Here is a 24299-nt window from a genome sequence, read left to right on the forward strand (position 1 = left end):
CCATCAAGATGGTGATAGAGGAGGAAGAGAGACTGATCCTCTAGTAGTGCTTGAACTGTAGGTTCGTTCTTGGAGCATCCCATGCATGCGGAGTGAAGAATGTATTATTGCAGTCACCATCCTCCTTGTCTGTGCACGCCTCCATCTTGAAGTAGTTTCTGAGTTTAGAATTTCCAGGAGTCACTCCAAGTCTATGCTTGCTATTGCTACAGCCAACAGCAGCCCGCCCCAGACAGTGGGGTGCTACTATGCCTAAGTGTTTACCGCAGACACTGGTCTCAAATCCATCAACGGGGACGGTGTTCTTGGTGAGTATTTTTCTATTAGTCTTTGTAAAAACCACAAAGTTAGGCCATTTGCTTAAATCATCATTAGAAAAAATGCTGAGTGCCCAGATGGGATTTCTCGTTTCTGTGCAAATGAAATCACATGAGTCCACATTTTCTTCACTGGAATCTACTAGGGAAGCAGTAGGATTTGGTTTAAATGCTGCCAAAAAGCAGGAATTCACTTAAGTTTTAATTCTGAAGCATCCTGTTGTTAATGCTGTAGCCAGGTTCGGGCAGCATGGGGGGGTGGAACCCCCATTGTGTTTGTTGAGGAATCCCGGACTTCTCCCAGTTCAGGCTCACTCTCGCTGGAGGTAGACCCATTATTGATGGTGTAGACACTGCCTGCAACTCCCTGAGCTGAAGCACAGTCATCTGGCTCATTCTTCTCCCTGGGGCTCGACAGTCCTGGGAGGACAGCCATCTTCCCGGTCTGCCTATTTGGCAGTAAGGACATAGTATAGTCTGCAATGATTCCACCCACATCTAAGTTGCATGCCTGGTCAAAAGCTAGAAAGCCAACATTGGCATTCGCCTCACACACCACAAAGGAGCCATCTTCCATAATGAGAAGATCAATGCCACAAAAGTCCATGCCAAGGATATTGGATACCTGAATGGCCAACTGCTTGCCTTGTTCTGTCAGTGGGCACTTGACACCCACACCACCTGAGGGGGAAAGCACAGTGATTTAAAAGGTGAAGACAGATTCTCAGAGATGAATGAGTCCAATGACCTATAAAGATAAGACTCACCAGACTGAGTCCTGGTGGCTCATGCCTGCAATCCTAGCTACTTGGGAGGCTGAGACCTTAGGATCATGGCTCAAAGCCAGCCTGGACAGGAAAGTTTGTAAGACCCTTATTTCCATTAACCACTAACAAGCTAGAGGTGGCTGGGTGCTGGAAGCTCACATCTGTAATTCTAGGTACTCAAGAGGCTGAGATCTGAGGATCATGGTTCATAGCCAGCTAAGCAAGAAAGTCCATGAAACTCCCATCTCCAATTAATTACAAAAAAGCCAGAAGCAGAACTGTGGCTTGAGTGACAGAGTGCTAGCTATGAGGGAAAAAAAGTTTAGGGACAGTGCCCAAGAGATCAAGTTCCAGGACTAGCGCTTCCCGGCCCCCCCTTCCCCCACAAAGTTGAAAGAGGAGCTGTGGCTCAAGTGGTAGAGTAACAGCCTTGAGTGAAAAGGCTAAGGGACAGCACCCAGTCCCTGAGTTCATGCCCCAGTACTTACTCTACCATTTGCCCGCGTATACACACACACACACACAGAGTTATAAATGGAAATCAAGCCACATTTTGGAAAAACAATAGGGTCATTTCTTTCTAGTCTTAAAGAACCGGGTTTGATTCCTTGGTATCACATACATAGAAAAGCTGGAAGTGGAGCTCAAGTGATAGAGCTCTGGCCTTGAGAAAGCCAAAGGACAGTGCTCAGGCCCTGAGTTCAAGGCCCAGGACTGCCAAAAAAAAATAGAGAGGATTGTGATACAAAATCCTGTACTCAAGACAAAAGGCCTGATTACCCTCACCTGTTAAAAAGCTAGATTTCACTAGCTCCCTTTCATCTTTCTAGGGTTAAACTTGTATTCTTAGATCTAATAATTAATTCTTAAGTCTAGCAAATTTGCGTAAATACTATCTTATCCTGGCTATAAGGAAAAGGCTATAAAACAGTTTATAAACATCCTATCAAGAAAGGCAATAGGGAGAGCCAGGCGCATGGCCTAGTGGTAGAGCGCCTGCCTAGCATGCATGCAGCCTTGGGTTCGATTCCTCGGTATCACAGAAAAAGCTGCAAGTGACTCAAGTGGTAGAGTGCTAACCTTGAGAAAGCCCAAGGACGGTGCTCAGGCCCTGAGTTTAAGCCCCAGGAGGACTGGCAAAAAAAAATTTTTTTTAAAGCGAAAGAAAAGCAATAAGGAAACAGTACAAAACCATGTGGCTATTAACCAGTATGTATGTCTACTGTGCAAATAAGCTGAGATTGAGTACTAAGGTCCTGAGTACTGTGGTACTGAGTACTGTGTCAAGCTGAATCTAGCACTGACTCACATACCCTGCAGTTGCATCCTCTTACAACAGTTATGGAGTCATGTATGGCCAGATGGCAAAGACTCATCTCTATACAGTAAGCCCACTGGGGAGTTTCTGTGGGACTTAGACACCAGTGAAGCAGAGTGAAGCAGAAGAGAAATCAGTGTCTATGCCGCTTTTGTAGTCACTGGACTTAGTATTTACATCTGCTGAGCTAGGAAATAACTATAGGTAGTTTTCCCTTCGTGTTAACAACATACAAATTCAGTCCAGGAAGACTTCCATGAGAGAGAATGTTTTTATCAATTGCTTCAAGGGATGACATTATGCATTCAACCCCACTATAATCTGCAGCCTTTCTAATAGCATCACGCATTTAAGAAAAATACAATTTTTGATTAAAATGCATAGGCAAGTTTGATATTCTTCTTGCTACAGCTTTGGTTTTTTGATTCTTAGAATTCCATCTGAGCTGTTGGACAGCTTCCAACCCCTCTTCCTGCCTCTTTTTTTTCTGCCTTTGATCCATCATTTACAGATGTGATGTTTTCAAATGCCAGTCTCAGCACACCCTTGCTCAACTCTCATTGCTAAGCCTTAACTCCTACAGGATAGGGTTCACACCTCAGTGTCTTGCCTCTGCCCTCACCTCTGTCACAACATTTACACTCCCTGCTTGTGGACTGCTTGCTGACGTAGGAAAGGGCTTGTTTCTCATTCTTCTCTGTGAGATCCTGGTGCATAGCAGAGCCTGGTAAGATCAGAAGTCCAACAGCCTAGTGAAATGTCCTGGTGGCCTTCCGTGACCAACAGCCCCACTCTTCTACCCTTTGAGTCTTACCCAAAGAGCAGTTGCTCTGCATCCGTCCATCTGTGGAGCAGCGCAGCATGGAGCCTATCACCTGGCCTCCTACCACCACCACCCGCACGTCTTTCCCATGGGACTCCTTCACATACTTCTGGAACAGGTAGGGCACATCATGGCGGACCAGATGGCAGATGTCGGAGAGGTGATGCTTGTCTCTGGCCAGAAAAACAGCTTTTCCTTCAAAAAGAAAGATGAAGAAAGGGTTAGGGAAGCCTGGGGCTTCTGTCATACCCACACTGTCTCTCTGTGCCAAAACAGGAACCAGCTTCTTTATGCCTTGCTTTGGCCCCCCTTATTTCTCTGATGAGACTCTTGTTTCTTATCAAGTAGCCACTGAACCTTATTCCCTCTTGATGCTCCTCAAGTTTTAATACGATTGACCTTCTCACCTTCCTTCCCTTCCCTTCCCTTCCCTTCTTTTGAACTCATTCCTCATAAAAGCTGGGCTTACAGGTGTATACACCATTCCCTGCTTTTTTTTTTTTAAGAATTAATAATGCATTCCAGGAACATGGAGAATGGGCCAAAATGAAACTCCAAGGATCTAATCAATTAAGTTCCCAAAGAAGTTAATTAGCATCTCTTATCATCCTTAGGACATTGATCAGGCAAGTTCATGTCTAGCTCAATTTTTTTTTAAAAAATTCCCCAAACCTTACACTAGGCTTAATACACAGGGCAGGGCAAACACGTATCAGTGTTTACAGAATGTAATTAATTGAACATGGTTTAGAAGAATCCTAAGAATGAGTGGAGAGAGAGCCAAAAAAGATAACAACACAACCACATGATAGGCCTTAAAAGGTCTAAGCAATATGTTGTAGGAGCTCAAAGGAGGGAACTAATGACACATGCCTTTCTTTTAAGCAGGAGAAACTTAGTTGGCCATTAATTACAAAGCCCATATTTTTGTTGCTCTTTGAGAAAGCATTCCTTCTTGACTTTACCTTTTTTTGTGACTAAGTAGAGATAAGTCTCATGGACTTCCCTGCCCAGGATGCTTTTGAACCTCAATCTTGAGATCTCAACTTAAATCCTCAGATCTCAGTCTCTTTAGTAGTTAGATTACAGGTATAAGCTATCAGTACCCAGCAACTCTTTTATTTTCTGCTCTAATCACCTATGTTTTGAGTTCTTCAGCATTTTTTCCATTTGCATATTAGATGACAGAGCTAGAGAGAACTTTCTAATAGTTTTGCTCACAAATATGACATGGACATGCCCAGGATGAGCATTCTTTTCAGTAAAAGTGGAACAAGGAGATATTTTCTCAAGTTGCCTGTTACCATTAAAAAGGGAGTAGAAAGAAGTCTTCTAGAGTCTTAAAGAAACAGCAATGGGCATCAGTCCCTTGTGACAGAAGACTGAAAAGTAACTTCCAAACATATCATAACTAGTGTGCATTCATTTCTGAAGTGACTGGACCCCAGACACTCAACAAAATCAGAGAAGTGGGAACAAAAGAGGAGGTCCAAAGTGGTGGGTTATGGGAGGGCATGTGTACAGCCAAGTGGACAGTCAGTGTCTATTGGAGAGGATCCCACTGGGCACAGGGCAAACAGGAATGGCTCAGTAAGTGGGCACATTGCAACATCTGACTTGCTCCAAGTCTCAACCATGAGTAGAGAGGTAAATAGTTAGGTATTTGGCACCAGATCTGGAATCTGAAAGCAGATGGTTGAAACTCAGGGCTTCTGTGGACGGCAGTAGGATTTTCAGTAGAGATGGGCTAGGGATTGGCTCCAAGCACAGAAAGTCTGATAGAGCTTAGCAGGTAATAAAGGAACTATACAGTTAAGACAAGGAGATTAAAAAAAAAAAAGGAGAGGCACAGAGATTAGTTGACAATAATTTATGCAACCGCTACATTGTTTGTTTCCTTCCTTCCTTCCTACCTTCCTTCTTTCCTTCCTCCCTCCCTTCTTTCCTTCTTTTCTGTCGGTACTGGGACTTGAACACAGGACCTTGTGCTGAGTGGGTGTGCTGACAGTTGTCATAAACTAATAACCTAAGTCTGCCTGGGAGAAATGATTCCTTCCCTTGGCACTCTCCTGTGCACCCTGGAAATCCCCACCCTGACTGTAACCTTGGCATCTGGCATGTCCGGAGGCAGTGGGAGGTCCCCCAGTCTGAAGTATTTCTTCATCCTCTGAGGTCACATCCCCTTTCGCTGTGGCCACACTCCTCCCCCTATATAATCTCTCACTTCCTGTCGTAAGTCCTTCTTCCACCTGACTCCATCTTGTGTGGCTGGCGGTCTGTTTTCTCCCTCTCTCTCTCTCTCTCTCTCTCTCTCTCTCTCTCTCTCTCTCTCTCTCTCTCTCTCTCTCTCTCTCTCTCTCTCTCTCTCTCTGTCACTCTCTCTGTCTCTGTCTCTGTCTCTCTCTCTTTCTCTCTCTCTGTCACTCTCTCTGTCTCTCTCTGTCTCTGTCTCTGTCTCTCTCTGTCTCTCTCTCTGTCTCTCTCTCTCTCTCTCTCTCTCTCTCTCTCTCTCTCTCTCTCTCTCTCTCTCAATAAACCCTCGCCTCTTGAACTGCGTGGCATTTCCTTTCGACAAACCTTACAGTTATTATTATAACTTCGGAGGTTCATGCCTAATAATCCTAACTACTCAAGAGGCTGAGCATTGTATGCTTTGGAACCAGGCCAGTCAAACAAAACCAAGATTTTAAAAAACTGTCCCGACACAACTAGCCAGCACAAAGCTGGAAGTAGAGGTGTAGCTCAAGTAGTAGAGCTTCAGTTGTAAGCAAAAAAAAAAAAAACAAAAAAAAAACCAAGTGAGAGCAAGAGACTCTGAGCCTTAAGCCCTAGTACCAGCAAAAATAAATAAATTAAATGAAAAAGGAAACTAGTCAAGTTAGGAGTCTGTTGTAATCATCTAAGGAGAGAAGAGAACATGTAACAGAAGCAAGGACAGAGGGAACCCAGAGAGTGCAAACACTGCCAAGACCTCATCCGCACTCTTGTGGGTTGGGTGAATGTGGCAGCTCTTGGTAAAAGATTCCCCAGGAGACCCAGGCACAGCACTAACCCTGGTGGCCGCGTGTGCTCTTTACCACAACCGGGTAGCCCAGGGGCTCAGCTTCGTCAATCATTTTTGAAAAGTCTTCATGTCCACCTACCAAGAGAAGATAAGAGTCATGAAGGCATTAGGGCCAGGAGACTTTTAAAAAGGAAAGAAGGAAGGGCATTGGGATTACTTGACAATTTATGCAACAGTGATATTGTCCTCCCTCCCACCCCTCCCTCTCTTCCTTCATTCCTTCTTTCCTTCCTTCCTCCCTCCCTTCCTTCCTGTACTAGGTAAAGTACAGTTAGTACTAGTTAGGTATTACACTGCCCCCTCTAAAAAGTCTCCAGACTGCCTTGTGTCTCTGTTTAATGCAAAGGTTTAATCTGTTTAATCCATTTCCTTACACAAAGGAAAGGAAATCAACTAAAAAATGTTTTAAAGAATTCAATGTTTAGGGCAACTGACAATGCACACCAAAACTGCATATCAAATAGGGAGCTATCCCATATTCCCATGGTCCCCATACAAGCATATCCTCCCCCGTGATCAGCTTCTCCAACCAGAGCAGTCATTTTTCAGAACTGACACATTGTTATCACGCAGAGCCTATAGTTTACATTAGGATTTGCTCTTGGTGTGTATTCCATGGAGTTGGAGTTGCTCTACTGACTCAACGTTCCCTGTGGAAACCATGCAGAGAAGACCACTATTCTGTGCCCGTACTGGGGCTTGAACTCAGGGCCTTGTGCTCATGCATAGCTTTTATTTTTTCTTTAGGCTGGCTCTCTACCACTTGAGCCACTTCTCCATTGGGAGACCACCATTTATCAAGCACCTTCTAAAGGCTTTACCTGCTCCACATCCATTAAAACCCTGATAAAAATGATATAAGAGGCAGCTTCCTCTTCCTAGGAACTAGAGGAATCAGGGTTCTAGCCTGGTTCCAAGAGTCCCACCTCCTAGGAACACTCCTTGTTGACATCCCTCTTGGAAGGTAGGACTAGTAATTATAAGGAGGACTCTTTCCTGTGATTGTTAATAATCCACTTACTTCATCCATAGGAAGATGATTCTTGGAGGCTTAACCTAATCAGGGGATCCATTTAAAAGATAATAACTCAGCCATGTGACAGTGGATCATGCCTATAATCCTTGCTACAAAGGAGGCTGAGATCTGTGGATCACATTTTGAAGCCAGCCCAAGGAGAAAAATCCACAAGACTCTTATCTCCAATTAACCACTCAAAAAGAAAAAGCCACTGTGATGGAGTACTAGCCTTAAGTGGACAGTGCCCAGGCCCTGAGTGCAAGCCACAGAACCTACACAGGCATGAGGAAAAAAGATAGTAATGCATCAGAGACTGTTCTTCTAGCCATGAAGGAGTGAACTGTCATGCTGCGGAGAAAGCCGTGTGGTCAAGAACAATGGATGTTTTTTTTTAGAAACTAAGACTGGTCCCTGGTGATGGCCAGCAAAGAAATAATGACCATAGACCTGCAACTGCAAGGAGCTAAATGCCAACAGACAGCTTGAAGGTAATCTCCAAATTGCAGCTCCAGCTGACTCCCTGATTTCAACCTGACAGAGAACGGAGCCATGCTGTGGCTGCTTCTAACCTAGGGTCTGTGCCATAATCAGTGAATGTTATTAAGTCACTAAGTGTTTAATAGTTATTAGGAGGTTGTAAGAAACTAAAACCCAAAGAGACTAAGCCTGGACACTAGCTTCCCCCAAAGTGGAAGGATAACTCTACAGTCTGAACTGGCCTTAATGTCATAATACAAATAATAATGTGCATGAAAATCTGTCTAGATTGTTCTATATGTTTCCTTGGCTTCCTGTACATACTATATTGAGCATTCTGTTTCCTTGATAACTTAGTGTCAACATCATGAATATTAACAACTATGTCATAATGAAAGCCCTAAGATATCACATATTTGCCCTCTAACTGTACTCAACTAGCATACTTGCTGGGTTTTTTTTTTTTAGTGGGTCATGGGGCTTGAACTTGGCCTGAACGCTGTCCCTGAGTTCTTCAGCTCAAGGCTACCACCCTACCCTGAGCCAAGCCCCACTTCCCATTATCTTTAAGTTAATTGGAGATAAGAGTCTCAGGTCCTTTTGTACCCTTGCTGGCTTTGAACCCTGGTCCTCAGATCTCAGCCTCTGCAGTAGCTAGGATTACAGGCGTGGCTGGCACTTGCTGGTTCTTGGATCTGTTTTTGTTTTGTTTTGTGTGCCAGTCCTGGGACTTGAATTTAGGTCGTAGGTCACTATCCTTGAATTTTTTTGTTCAAGGCTAGTACTCTGCCTCTTGAGCCATAGCTCTGCTTCTGGCTTTTTGCTAGTTAATTGGAGATAAGAGACTCACCAACTTTCTTATCTGGGCTGGCTTCTAACTTAAATCCTCAGATCTCATCCTCTTGAGTAGCAAGGATTACAGGCATGAGCCAATGTGGATCTAGTTTTAATGATCATCAGTCTTCTGGCTGCTGAGACACTGACCCATACTAGTCACTGCTGTCAGCACAGGGTGGGAGCCTCTCTTCCTACTTACCCCCGCCAAAGGACTTACAAAGGTCGGAACAGATTGTTTTTCCTACACAGGGGAAAGTAGAACCTGGATTACAGTGTGAAGGGCTTTCCTGTCCATTAAGTGAGTGACACTGAATCTGTGTTGGGACTTGTGACATATATTGGGGTTGCTCAGAGGCCCTTTCAGTTTACTTTCTAGTTCTCAAAATTGTGCCGGATGGAACTTTATAGGTACATTAGCTGGTATATTAGCTTTCTGTTCCTGCTGTAACAAATTACAACTTGGCAGGCTGAACAACACAAATCTATCATTTTACAGTTCTATAGTTACAGGTCTGAAATGGGTTTCCCTAATATCAAGGTGCCAGCAGGCTGCAGTCTTAGGGGAGAATCTGTTTTCTTTCTTTTTCCAGTTTCTACAGGCTGGGCTCATTCTTTGGTCTATCTCCAAAGCCAGCAATGACAGTCTTTCTCATATTTTATCTTTTCTTCCTCCTTCCACAAGTACATCTCCCTCTGATCCTCTTTTCTGCCTCCTTCTTCTACCTTTAAGAACATTCATTACATTAGGCCCATCAACTAATTTAGGTTAATTTCCCTACTGGGGTGTGTGTGTGTGTGCGCACATGCCAGTCCTGGGGCTTGGACTCAGGGCTGAGGTGCTTGCTGTCCCTGAGCTTTATTGCTCAAGGTCAGTGCTCTACCACTTGAGCCCAGCTCTACCTCTGGCTTTTTGGAGGTTAACTGAAGATAAAAGTCTCATGGATTTTACTGACTGGTCTAGCTTTGAACTGTGACCCACAGATCTCAGCCTCCTGAGTAGTTAGGATTACACGTGTTCACCACAGGTGCCTGGCTAACCTCCCTATTTTAAGGTCATTAATTAACAAGCTTAACTCCATTTCCAACCTTTTTTTTTTTGCTGTTTTAGACAGCATCTTACTGTAGAACCCAGGCTATCCTTGAACACATGATCTTCCTGCCTCAGCCTCCCTAGTGCTGGGATTAAAGGCATGAACCACCTGTGATCCCACTTGCAACCTTAATTCTTTTTTGTATTGTAACTTAACATGCTCATCGTTCCAGGGACTAAGAAATAGGCATGTTTGGGAGGTTATTCTGCCCACCACATGAAGAATAACAAGACTTGTCTTATTTTGAAGTGAGGGTGCACTGTTGGTGACGGGAATCTTCAGGAAAAGAAGTATCTCATGGATACATTTAATTTCTTTCGATGCATCTTTGTCTTCTCATAGTACAGTGGAGAGGAATCCTAAGACCCTCTCTGCCCCTGTGCCTTAGACCCCTTCTCTGTCATCATTTTAGGGACCTTAGATGGTTCCTTTTCAAGCACAGTGTCGGTGGCTCATCCCTATAATCCTAGTTACTCAGGAGGCTAAGATCTGAGGATTGTGGTTCAAAGCAGGAAAGTCCATGAGATTTATCTCCAGTTAACCACCAAAAAGCTTGAGCGAAAACACTAAGACAGCACCCAGGTCCTGTATTCAAGTCCCAGTTCTGGCATAAAAATTCCCTCATTATTTAAATTAAAATTATTTAAATGAATAAATAAAAGGTTCCTTTTCTGCGGGACCTTCAAGCACCTCATTCCAATTCCATCAATATTTTACACAGGGTTAGTTCTCTCCCATCTTAAACAAATGAGGTCCCCATTCCCGGGCCATGTTCTTCTCAATAAAATGGCCCAGATGATCTACACTGTAACTCTGGCTAGACACTCCCTTGACTATAACCTTCTAATAACTTCCTATTCACTTCCGTTAACTCTTCTTCACATACTGTATATGGCACCTTCTTACCTTTCCCATCTCATGTCTTACATCTCTCAGTTCTCTTTCCCTCCCTCCCTCTTTCTCTTCTTTTCCTCCCCTGCCTCTCTCTGGTCTGTAGCTACTGGCAACACTAACAGGTCATGTTTTCTCTTACTGTTAGGACTTTCTACAATCTGTTCTCTGCTTCAGGATCCCTTGTTTCACTGAGTTAATTTCAGCTTTGTTGATTATCTGCCTTTTAGGAAGGATTCTAAACTACATTAAGGGTTGTCCTATGTATTCCTATACTAGCCAGGCCCATCAACTCTTTCAGGACATAGACTTTAGTATAGTATGCCTTGGGGACAAGATTCTTAATCTTATAGCCCCAGGGGCTCATTGATTTCTGGCATATAGTGAAAGAAAGAAGATAAGATTTCCATTGGCAGGCATAGCTAGCATGAAGATTCAAGACACTCTATCACCTCCTTGAAAAGCTAGAGATACTGGAAGATTTCTGGGGGTGGGTGAGGGGAAAAGCCAAGAGCCACAGGTAGTTTGGATATAGTTCCAACTGTATTTCAAGGGGACTGACTCACCGTAGGAGAAAGTGTCTGGCATGGGGACCCCATGTCCAGCCAATTCTTGAAATGTCCAGAACTTATTGATGCAACTTAAGATACTCTGAGAGCGGTTGACCAAGCGGCAGCCCAGCTTTTCTAGGTGTCTCAGGACAGTGATGTCGCTGTCTGACTGTATGGAGGGTGTGGACACCCTCACAACCACCACATCTGGGAATGTGGTGAGGGCCTTCTGGTTCAGCTGCAAGCCTGCAATCAAGGACGGAAGTGAGCTCAGCATTCGTCAGTGTTCAATCTACCTGAAGACCGGCCTCCAAGAGTCCTCAGTCTGCATGTGGCAGGGACAGGGCCTCAAGAGCAGCTATCTGAACATCCCAGGATGTCGCAAAAGAGCTTGACAGTCAGCCTATCTCCAAACAAATGGCAGAGCGTGGTTATGAGGAAACACAAAAGGATGGAAGAAAGAAAAAAGAAAGCAGCATACCAAGAACAATGCATGTTAGAAGAATCCACAGGAGAGATGCAATCACACTCCCCTCTTCCATACAGAACCAGCAGTATTCCCAATGTAAAGTCTGAAAAGGTTTTATGGAAAGACAACAGTGTCATCTACTTTGAGTATCCCTGTCGCTTTTTTAGAATTTAACATTTGGGGAAAAAGTGTAATGACTTGAGGAGTATACAACCATGTAATGATTTTATTCTATTATGTTTTTCTTTTTCTGTTGGTTGTGGGGCTTGAACTCAGAGTTTGGGCACTGTTTTTGAGTTTTTCTGCTCTCCCACTTTGAGCTACAGTGCCACTTTTGGTTTTCTGGTGGTTCATTGGAGATAAGAGCCTCAGGGACTTTCCTGCCCGGGATGTCTTCAAACTGCAATCCTCAGATCTCAGTCTCCTGCGTAGCTAGGATTACAGGTATGAGCCTCCAGTGCCTGGTGATGATTTTATTTTAAAGTGAGGTCTCATAATGTAGCCCAGGCTGGCCTCAAACTTGAGGTCCCTCCTGCCTTAGCCTTCCATGTGCTCAGATTATAAGCATGCACCACTACACTAGCTAAATGATTTTAGGAACATATTGTTCCATACCACATGTATAAATGACAATATTAATAGGAAAAATATGATTCAAATGACAAATAATGTATTATGATCTCAACTATGTAGACAGAGGCAAGTTGGAAAAGGCTAGAATATACATTTTAATAGTGGATAATGAGGTTACAGTTATTTCTTTGTTATATTTTATATTCATCTATATTTTCCAGAAATTCTTTGAGTTCATATTCCCTTTATAACAAAAATAAGTTTAAAAAAAGACCAGTCTAGGAAGTGATGCTATGGCTCAAAGTGGTAGAGTGCTAGCCTTGAGCTGAAGAGCTCAGGGACAGTGTCCAGGCCCACAGTTCAAGCTCCACAATGGATGAAAAAAAGAAAAAAGAAAAAAAAAAACCCAGTCAACTAAAAATCAATGCAATAGTTAACAAATATTGTACTCAGTATACAAAATTAAATAAGATTAATTGGAGGCTATCACCATATTTACAGCAAAAAGAAGCTGTTTTACATTGGACTCACTGGAAATATTAGCTTGATGTGAAGACTCAGAAGAATCTGAGCCTAGTAGCCCTTCAAGCTACTGAAGGACTTCTGTGTGGAAGAATTATTTGGCTTGTCTTCAGTGACTCCAAGAGGTAGGGATAGCCCTAAGAGCATTGTTTTGACTGTGTGTTGTCTGTTGAATCCAGTTCTTGGAACAGTGCCCAGTGCATGGTAAGCACTGTGTTTGTTGAGTTGAACAGAAGCTGTAAGAATAAAGATGTGGGCTCAATAAAAGGGACATTCTTCCATTGTCCGAAAATGAAATGGCCAAAGTTTACTGGTCACTCAATGGCACAGGGGAAGCAAGAACTCGAGGCACCTGTGCAATCTGCCTGGTGTCACTCAGGCCTCCCCTCACATCTCTGGCATGCCTAATCCTAAAGTAATCACTGGGGGATGGAAAGACGGAGGGAGGACAAGAAACGCTTTTCTTGGTTTCTTTTCATGAACCTTAAAGGAGTTGCCAAAATGTTTTGAAGTCTTTTTTTTCCCCCTCTCTCTTCAATTCTGAAGTTTAAACTCAGGGCCTGGTACTTGCTAGGCAAGGATCCTACTACTCTGCGAGCTTGAAGCAAACTTTTCAAATAATTGACAAAATCCCATTATAGGCTTTAAGTTAATGTGTCTTCTATTTCATAAAGGGTATTTTGCACACCCAGGCTAATGAAGTGAACAATTTCTCCATCAGAGATAAATAATCTCAACACCAAAGCTCTCAGTTAAGGAAGAAGAAAAAAAGAAAAACTCTAGACAAATAAAAAAGAAAACCAAAATATTCATAAAATGACAAATGAGATCTAACACAGTTTGCCCATTTTGAGGGTTATTGCAGCATGTACAAAAAGTGTCTGAGATACAGAGGTGGGGGTATTAAGATATGTGGTTCATAATTACATGCTGATAGTGTGAACTATGGGAAGGAAGTGGAACCTAATTTTCAGGCATGATTTATAAAGAATATTCTGGCCATCTTCACTTTGCCATCAAACATGATCATGTTGGTCTTGAAAAGCTCTTTGTTTATAGTCTTTGGGGAAAATAATATAATAAAAGTAGTGAGGGTGAGGGAAGTTGATTCTATGTAGTATCCTCCAAATTGTAGGGAAAAAAAAAAGGAAAGTAGTCAGATTGATGCACATGATGAGTCAATACTGAATGTCCAGGACAGCATCACACAGTGAGATTATAGATGGAGAGATGCTTTGAAAACCATAAACCTCTATACATATGCAAGGCACTGCCATTATTATTACACAGACATTCTACTAAGCAAGGTAGGACAATAATTTTATGGAGTAGTTTTGTTTTTTAACCACCTAATGAGTAAAAACAGCTTTGCAACAGAAAAGTGACCTGGAAAAGCAAGAAGCAGCAAAAAACATCTAGCTTTCAAATCCCAACACAAGGCCACAGACAAACAGACTTCTACAGGGGAGAAAAAAATGTTCAATCCACTTCTAGAAATACCAACCACAAGTGCACAGAGATAGCTCAGCCTCAACAAGCAAGTTCACATATACCTAGGAAGTCTTACCAGGACTTTGTCTCTCTTCTCCAAAGGTAAATCTTTGGGCCTGGCTCATTCCAACTGAAGCCTTTAATAAATGAAGAATGGAATGGGTTAAAGTGGAGCCCAAAAGGCTCTACTAAGCAGTAAGACAGGTCTGGTGTCTGACTCTGTGCTGCTGGCTAGTCTTGTGCAAAGGGACCTGAATTACATCCATCTTCATGGTGCCGTCAGGGAGAGCATCACCCACATGTGGCCAAGAATAATGTGGGTTAAAGACTGGTCCTTAGGAAGGCCTGTTTCTGGATTTTGAGATGGTAAACAGCTTATGTAATTTCTGCCCTCCCTTCACAGTAGCATCTTCTTTCAGGGAAGGGAAGATTTGTTCAGGATGGAGCTTACTTAACACATCACTTTTCCCAGAATTTTTTGCAACTCCACTGTGACTTGCAGTCTTCAAGCCAAGGGAATGAAGTGCTGGCTGCATGACAGGAGAACAGGGTTCTGTTTGACTACAGTGAATCCGAGGAGACCCCCAGCAATGAGTAGTTCTTGCCTTCAAACAGCAAGGGATTTCACTTGAATCTGGGGAGGAGGGAAAAGTCGAGCTGCTTTGGGGATATTCACTTCTTGAGGGTTTGACTGTAAATGTTATGGTAGTTACATAAAACTGATGCATGATGGATCACCACCAAACTCCTGGACTGAATCTGAGATTTAATGTGTTTGGCCTCAAACTATTTTGTTTTTTAAAACAGCCAATCAAAAACCTGAAGATGATAATTCTGCATCCAAAGAAGTCAGATAGTAGGGGAAAAAGATTAGACTTCAAACGAGTCAATAAAATGACCAATCTAGTCTAAATCAACTCTTTTTTTTTGAAAGAAAATCAAATCAATATTTTTTGCATATCACTTCTAACAAGAATACTTTATTATTTTTTTTGCCAGTCTTGGGGCTTGAACTCAGGGCCTGAACTTTCTCAAGGCTAGAGGTCTACCACTTGAGCCACAGCACCACTTCTGGCTTTTTCTATGTATGTGGTACTGAAATCAGATGCAGGTCTTTGTGCATATTAGGCAGTCACTCTACCACTAGGCCAAATTCCCAGCCCCCAGAATAATCTATTTTTATGGGTAGTTTTTCTCTGATTTCCTTCTGAATTCTCTGTTTACATTTGTATATTTCTTTTATTTGGAAACACGATAGAAATATGCCTAAGTATGGTAACCCATACCTAGCACTCTCGGAGGGTAGAGGAAAATTGCGAGTTTGACACCAACCTGGGCTACAGAGTTAGACTCTGTCTCCAAAAATAAAGAAGTTTTTTTTTTTTTCCCTACAGAATTGGATCTGTTTGCTTTTTATTTATTTATTTATTTTTTTTGTTAGTTGTGGGGCTTGAACTCAGGGCCAGGGCACTGTCCCTGAGCATCTTTGTGCTCTATCACTTGAGCCACAGTACCATTTCTAGTTTTTAGTGGTTAACTGGAGAAAAGAGTCTTATAGGGACTCTGCCTGGGCTGGCAATTATCAGATCTCAGCCTCCTGAGTAGCTAGAATTACAAGCATGAGCCACCAACACCTAGCTGCTTGCTTTTTTTTTTTTTTTTTGCCAGTCCTGGACTTGAGCACTGTCCTTGGACTTTCTCAAGGCTAGAGCTCTACCACTTGAGCCTCAGCACCACTTCTGGCTTTTTTCTATGTATGTGGTCTGGCTTTTTTCTTGGACTTTCTTTTTTTTTTTTTTTTTTGCCAGTCCTGGGCTTGAGCTCAGGGCCTGAGCACTGTCCTTGGACTTTCTCAAGGCTAGAGGTCTACCACTTGAGCCTCAGCACCACTTCCGGCTTTTTTCTATGTATGTGGTACCGAGGAATTGAACCCGGGTCTTCATGCATGCTAGGCAAGCACTTTAACCACTAGGCCAAACTCCCGGCCCCTGGTGTGGCTTTTTTCTATGTATGTGGTGCCAAGGAATCGAACCTGGGGTCTTTGTGCATGCTAGGCAAGCACTCCACTACTAGGCCAAACTCCCAGCCCTGCTTTTTGTTTTTTATAACTCATATATTAGGATAAATCAAGTAATATAAAATCAGACTTTTGCATTTGTAGCTATAATAGCAGAAGAAAGCACTTTATAGTAAAGAGAAATAACTTCAGTGTGATATAAGTCATTTTTAGAAAACAGAGCTCTAAAAAATTATTAATCATTTGATAGTGGGAATATAGGAGCATGGCAGTAAATGATACTGTGATTCAGATTTCATCTTGATAGCATTTTTCTTGAGTACTGGTTATATTTTAGGTACTTTGATAAGAAGTTACACACCTTTTCTCATTTAGAGGACTCTTAGAACACAGATCATTGGAATATATTTGACTATAAATGCCTTGACATTGATATAAAACTGATGCAAGCTGGCAACTGCCTTTCCAAACCTGTACACACATCACTCATTTGCAGACATACAAACATCCTCAGCTTCACAAAAGAAAGCTTTAACACTAAACTGGTTTCCCATATGCTGGGGGAGGGGGGAGCCCTTCATGTACAAAGTAAGTACCAATAATAAGAAAGTAGCAGGAGAGTATGAATGTGCAGGAGAGTAAACAAGGAGCTACCTCCCTACCTCACGGGAAGACTATTACATTTTTAGCAGAATCACGGCCTCTGTGGATTCTTCCAGGGGCGATCAAAAATGGATCCCTTCATCATGTCACTGTGCCCAGCTCCCATTATACTCTCATCCGTCAGTGACCCACAAGGTCCTACAAATGTGCTCACCTCCCACTCCACTCGGACTTCTCCTCTGCTCTCTGCCCCTCCACTCAGTCTGTTGCCATGTTGGCTTTTCTGTCTTCTCCAGCCTAAACCACTCTATTCCCAACAGCTGAAAGGCATGCTTTCATAATCCCTTCAGGTCTTTAGCAGAATATTACCTCGGGAACAACCCCAGCCACCCTAATGTTACAACCCTCTTCTTTTCAGACAAAACTTTCCCTCTTCTCATTTAGCTTTTCTTGCGAATAGATTATATGTGCTTTATTTGTCTTATCTATAGCCTATCTCATCTACCTAGAATGTAATCTGGACAGGTGGAGATTGCTGGATCTTTTCTTCTGTCACCTAGAACAGTAGGCAGTCAACAGACTTCTGTTGATAGCTAATGAATAAATATATAATATTATAATAATGAGGGACAAGACCACATCTATTCTCTCTGCCTCTACATCTCCTAGTGCCTAGCACACTGCCTGGCATGGAGTAGATTCTCAATGAATAACTGTTGAATGAAACAAATTAAAAGAATGAGGAAATACAGTTGTTGTAAAGACTAAGATGTGTTCAAATATTAGTAACAACACAAAGTAATTGAAATTTATTACTTGTTCATAATAGTCTTGAGTTAACTTTTTTTATACCAGTACTGGGTCTTGAACTCAGGGTCTGGGTGCTGCCCCTTAGCTTTTTCCCCTCAATGCTGTGCTCTACCACTTGAGCCACAGCTCCACTTGTGGCTTTTGGTGGTTAATTGGAGATAAGTCTTACCGACTTTCCTGCCCAGGCTTCAAACCTCAATCCTGAGATCTCAGCCTCTTAAGTACTAGGAATGAGCCACCAGTGTTCAGCCGAGTTAACTTTTGGAGAGTAAAAGATCACATAGATATAGGCCCAGAGCTTCAGATCATTATATGGGTTTGTGTTGATCAATATATACCTTGAATAATAAGAATCCTTTGGGATAGTGGGAGAGGTCAGCCAGGGAAGTGGCTGGAGTAAGGAGAAACCAGTACTGACATACTTGGATGTTGATGGACTCCCTGTTAATGAGAAGAGTGACAGGGAGCTGTGATGGGTGAGGGTGACAAAACATTTCTGAGTGATGGGGGTAGCCCTTCTACCAGGAAAACCTAAGAAGTTTGGTGAAAGGTTACAGTGGTATTGACAGGTGGTTTGGAAATCTATAAGTAGGGCTTTGAGATCCACAGAGGAGTCCAATTTACAAGCTCTAAAACACATCTCCAAAGAACTCGTAGAAACATAATGTGAACCGTCAACCCATCCTCCATCCTTAAGGTCAGCCTGTAGATGTTAACTGTGGGCCCTGGAGTAAAGGAATCCATACAGAACCCACATCTCTCTGGGGGATATTTGATGGTAGATGTTTCCACTCCTTTTTGACTTTCTACTAACACTATATGGTAGTGTTGCAGGGATTAGCAGGTGTTAAACACAGACTTTTAGTAGAAATCAAGACTAAAGGTTAAGCACGCTTGTCCAGCTACTTGAAATGCTAAGGCACAGGATCTCAAGTTTGAGGCCAACATGGGCAATTTAGACTCTGCCTCGGAATTAAAAGTAGAAAGGGCCAGGATGTAGTTTGGTGATAGAGTACTTGTCTTGCATATTTGAGGAGCTGGATTCAATCCTCAGTACTTCTGGGACAGAGAGGGGGAATCTGACCTAGGAATTGTCATACAGGGTTAGGGATATTGCCCAGTGGTAGACAGCTGTCTTTGATGTTCAAGGCCCTAGCACCATTGGGGGGAAATGCCATATGGAACACCAAAGTTTTAACTCTGAAAGTAAGAATGCTGAGTCATTCCACTCTTAAGCAAAAAGTGTAACACAACCTCATTTCTCAGGTTGGACTCATTTTATGTTTTCTCTCTGTCCTTGGGTTTGTGAGTGGACTTGTTTCTGGAGCCAGTTAATGATTCAGACCTGTGCGTGATCAAAGAACTTAATTCTCACTAGTGAATCTGTTCTCATGAAATGGTTCATCACAAACACATTTATTTACACATTCAATCATCAGCTCCCAAACACAGATGCTAACTACTTGATAAATAAAAGTCTCCTACGCTTTATAATAAAAGCTTCATATGCTCCAAATTAGCTTTTATGGCTCTTCACACAGTCATCCAACAAACATGAAGACCTACTACATGCTGATTACAGCAAAATCCCCAGTTATTTAAGGGGAGAAGGGATATAAACTTTGAAGGCAGATAAAAATTCCAATAAGTTATACTGAGTGCTATTTTTAAATGTCTGAACAATGTTATTTGGCAACAGATGACAGAGATTGACTACTTGGGGACACAGATGGGAGTTCAAAAAGGCTTTATAGAAATGAGTGACCTGTGTGAAGTTTCAAGAGGAAATAAGCTGGGTGTTGTAATCCTAGCTACTCAGGAGGCTGAGATCTGAAGATCATGGTTCAAAGCTAGCCCAGGCAGGAAAATACATCAGACTCTTATCTCCAATTAACCACCAAAAAGCTAGAAGTGGTAGAGCACTAGCATTGAGCAAGAAAGCTAAGGGACAGTGTCCATGCCCTGAGTTCAAGCACTAGTTCTCTTGTCTGTCTGTCTCTGTCTCTGTCTTTGTCTCTGTCTGTCTCTCTCTCTTACACACACTTACACACACACAAATAAAATCCATCCTATGAGAGGAACTAGAAGGGCATCTGAGACAGAGGGACATTGTGCAAGGCCTGGAGTACATATGATCCAGTCACTGCAGGTTCATGCAGAAGGCAGAACAGAAGAGATGAGATCTAGTGATTCAGACTACAAATACTGAGCATTGGTTCTAACCAGCCAATACTATGAGTTCACTGACTCTTATTGGTGTTTATTGGCTGCCCTAACTTTCATCATTACTAGTGTGCATTTTGATTGCCTCCACCATTTATGTCTAGGATTGAGGATAATTAATAAATATTTACTTGGATGAATGAGTGAGCAAGTGAGTGGAGAATGTGAACTTTCTTAAAGCAAATGGAGGTAAGCGTGGTTTTGTCACACCCTTCAGAGAGTGAAAGGAGGATGTTTTCTAGAGGATCACTTGTTACCTGAAGGTCATTCCCCATTCTCTAATTAGCTGCCCTCTCCAAATTTGTATTGGATAGAGTAGTCCAGTGGATTAAAAATAATCACAAAACCTTACATTTGTATAAAATTCTCAGTTTATATGTGTAGTCATGGTAAAGATAATTCCAGTCTTTGAATTCAAAACTTTTAATCTCCCATTTGAATATTATTTCCAGATACATTGTGAAATTGTAATCCCTGGATTTGGGTTCCCACTACCCTCCAAGAAGAAGGGTTCAGGAATGAATTTAAGCAAGTGGCTGAGGCAGAGCACAGCTATACTTTCCCCATACTACCTCCTTCATCGTAGTCCCCCACTAATATAAAGAAGCAATGGAAAGGGGTGAAGGCATGAAGGCTTGGCAAAGGTAGTGCCTTCATTCTTACACTGTAAAATGACTTTGCTAAGTCATTGTCTAGCCTCAGTTTGATTTGATACAGTTCAATTCCACATCTACTGAGAAAGCTACTATGGGCTGCCAAAGTCTATAGCATGCTTGTCTCCTGTGAGGAGGCTGGGAGTGAGGGTTTGAACTGAGGGTTTGGTGCTTCGTGCCCTGAAAGCATTGACAAAGTCACTTCATCTCTTTGACCCTCAGGTTCTTCTTCATAAAATGAAGTAGTTAGAGAGGATGATCTCAAAATTCTCCCCCAGATCTCACATCTACAATTCTCAAATGGGGGAATTGTATCATTGTAACAATACATTTCTAAATTCCAAAGCTAGTGAATTCTGTGATTTCTATTTTCCCCCAGAGGAATGCTTTGACTCAGCAAATCACTAAGAATTTGCTATAGTTTGATTCTAGACAAATCTTGGAAACAGACCTATCTTAGTGAAGTGTTTACTGGGTGCTACTGAAGTGTTTACTCTGTGTGATTCAGAAGTATGTACTGAACACCTACTATGTGTCAGTTATTCAGAAGTATTTACTGAGCACCAGTTACATGTCATTCATTATTTCAGTCACAACACTGGACAGATCAAGCAGTCCCATTTCTCACAGAACTCATGTTTTGGTGCTTTAATTCATCCATCCCCATAACAAATAAATCTTTTAACAGCTTTGAATGGCAGAAATGATTATCTAATAGCTGTGATTTCGTCATGGCTAACTCTGAATTTACAGCAACAAAAATTGCATAAAAAATGCCTATCAATGGGGGTGTGGGGGGGGGAGGGAAATGGGTACCAAGACATGTGAAAGGGTATCAATGTATGTGAATTAATGCACCTTCTATCTGGCAAATATCATGTAACCCTTTTACTAATTACAATAAAAAAAAAATTTAAAAAAAAAAGAAAAAAAATGCCTATCTTCAATCTCTCTATTTGCCCGGCAGATAGCTGCGTAGATTTTCTTGAAGTTAAAATAGAAGTAACTCCTGGTTTGTGAATAGACAGATATTTTCACACTTGAATTTCAGTCAACTTTAAGACACTAAAAAGTGTTGAAATGATTTCTGTAGTAGTAACTAGAATTTTGTTTTTCTAGAACTGAGTCTTTAAAGTGAGGTTTTAGGAACAGAGAACATTTACCTATTGTTACAGAATTCATAATGGGTGGGACTTAAAGGGGCCTCTACAAAACAAATATGATATGAAATTCTGATTACTATATCTCAAAAAAAACACATTTTTTCAAGCCGTAAAATGAATAAGCAAGTATTGTATGGATGAAGAATTTACATACTGGCTATTTAATCAGAACTGACAAAATATAACAGATTATTCTATTTAAATATGACACTGAAATGGAACTTTCAAACTGAAAGAATGTCAACTCAGTATCATAAATAAAAAAAAAACTTGAACTTCAAAGACAAAGTGACTGATCCAGAAGGACGCCAAAATTCATGAACAGAAACACTCTAATTACAATCCAGATCCACAGAATCTCTGTTCTAGAATCTCTTGCAGATTAACTAATTGGGAGAGTTTTAGCAGATCAAAGATTGGGAAAATGTTCCCTTTACATGTGAAAGATGACACTTAAGAGTAGTTGTAAGGCTCCAGATGTTGATAGCATATTTTCTATAATAAACTATACAATCTGATAGTGACATATTAAAGGTTTAGACAAACATACGAATGAAAAATCTACAGAAGACATAGTCCATGTAAAGACAGATCACATTCAAATTTTCTCTTGTTAGTAGCCTGTTCAGGATTTGGAATCCTTTGCCACAGAAAAGTCACCAAGTATGTGCCCATTTAACCAGATATGGCTGAAATAATAATGAAAAGCATGCCAAGAAGTACTTTGACCCGGGAAACTCCTTTTGGTCCTGGACTCCCAAAACCAAACAGCAAACCAGGGGTTGTGGGAAGTCCTGAAGTCATGGATTCTCTCTCGTGTTAACAATAATTAAGAATATGTGACAACATACTTAACCTTTTCAGGTCTGGGTCATACCCCAAAATGTCTCTTGGACATAGCAGTAGAGAGATGAGTAAGGTCAGGATACTGTGTACCTGAAATCCTGGCTGTTCTGGAATCAGAATCCAATACTTTAAGGAAAGAAGATGAGTAAAAGGAAATTCACCTAAGATCTCCTCTACTATATCGCATTGGCAGGTGGCAGCCCTCAGATATCCCCACACCATTTGGGAATTATCTTCTATGCAGACCATTACTGATGAAGGCATCCACAATGCTGGAAAAGTTTCCGAAAGCATCTATCATAATAACAATTTTACAAATACATTGCTGGTCTCTTAAATCTCAGAGTCGACGCTGACAGGTTATCAGTACGAGTACAATTTGCAAATTGGGGCTTTATCGCTTGATTTTCCTCTGGTATCTAGGTGACTTTTAGGTTGAATTTGGATTCCTCAGAAAGCAAAGTCCTCTAAGTAAATTAAATCGCGTTCTCAAATCTTGGACAGATGGTGGTCATTAGAAGAGTAACCTTTCATCAAGGTGAGGGGCTTTCTCCACCCTAAGGGGGGGGGGCTCGAAAGATAACACTGGCATGTGCACGGGGATGAGGGGACTTGGCTAAGCGAGGCCCTGGAGAGTGCGCCCCCGCCACCCCGTCCCCCGCGGGGACCCCGGGCACGGGCTCTGCTCACCAAGGTGGCCACCGATGATGGTAACCGCAAGCTGGTCCATGAACACCGCCCGGAAGCGCACGTCCTGCTCGGAGCAGCGCGTCCGGAGGGCGCGCAGGATCTGCACCTGCGGGTAGTCCTCGCGGATGCGCCGGTCCGTCAGGAACCAGATCTGGGAGCACATGGCGGCCTGGGCGGCGGCGCCCGCACGACACAGACCCTTCGACGCCCCCCTAGGCAGCGCTTGGGGTCGGGCGGGCGTCTGGACTCCCGGGCGAGCCACCGCAGCTCCACTCCCGCCAGTGCGCCAGGCGCCTCTGCAGCCCTGACCCAGCGAATCTGCCCCGCCGCTCGGCGCCGCCGCCGGCCCGCCAGCCAATCAGCGCGCGCCGGTGGGCGCGAGCCGCGCGGCGGCCGGCTGCAGAGGATGCCCCGGCGGGCGGGCGGTGCCCGGGAGAGGCGGCGGGCCCGGGTGCTGCGGCGGCCCGGGCGGCGGAGCCAGGCTGCGGATCACGGCCCGGGGGACGGAGCTGCAGCAGCGGCCGGGATGGCGAGGTGGATGGAGGGCATCTCGGCCAGAGGTGGAGACCCCCTCCCCAGTGGGCGTGGCGCCGCTGGCTGGCTTGGGGTGGGGCGACCCGGGCGGCGGCCGAGTGGAGCGCAGAGGGAGCCTGCCTGGGCGCGGGAACTTGCGGAGCTCGGCGAGCGGTGCTTGCGTCCCCGGGGCGATCCCGAGCGCTCTGGCCGGGGGCTGGGGTGGCACGGTGGCAGAATCGCCCGCCCGGCCTCAGGGATTTCCCGAAGGAGACTCCCAGGCCCGGCGAAGGTCACACGGCAAGGACCCCATTTAGACGAGAGAGGTTTCTCTGACCAAATCCTGGCCTCAAGACCGAAGCGGGGTGTGTGTATGTGAAGGCCGGGACGTTACCAGCCTCTCCTTGAGACCATTTGAAGGTGCATCTCTCAGAGACTGAGATTCTAAAAGATATATTAGATACCTTAATTTGCACAAGCTCTAGGCTTTGTAACCCCCATCTCATCATCATCATCATCATCATCAAGATCAAAAATCCTCTCAATTAGAAGGACCGCTGGCTGACTGGTGT

General features: G+C 43.2%; 1 protein-coding gene across 1 annotated transcript; it reads right to left on the minus strand.

The window, feature by feature from the left end:
• Positions 1-507: 507 nt before the first annotated feature.
• Rimkla (ribosomal modification protein rimK like family member A) lies at positions 508-23377 on the minus strand. The gene is given in 7 exon segments (XM_090333785.1): positions 508-533; positions 536-575; positions 577-998; positions 3217-3420; positions 6278-6364; positions 11170-11400; positions 23215-23377. Coding segments are annotated over 7 exon segments (1173 nt in total).
• Positions 23378-24299: the final 922 nt, after the last annotated feature.

This window comes from Megascapheus bottae, chromosome 6 (genome assembly GCF_031878675.1).
Source record: "Megascapheus bottae isolate mThoBot1 chromosome 6, mThoBot2.hap1, whole genome shotgun sequence".
NCBI lineage: Eukaryota > Metazoa > Chordata > Mammalia > Rodentia > Geomyidae > Megascapheus > Megascapheus bottae.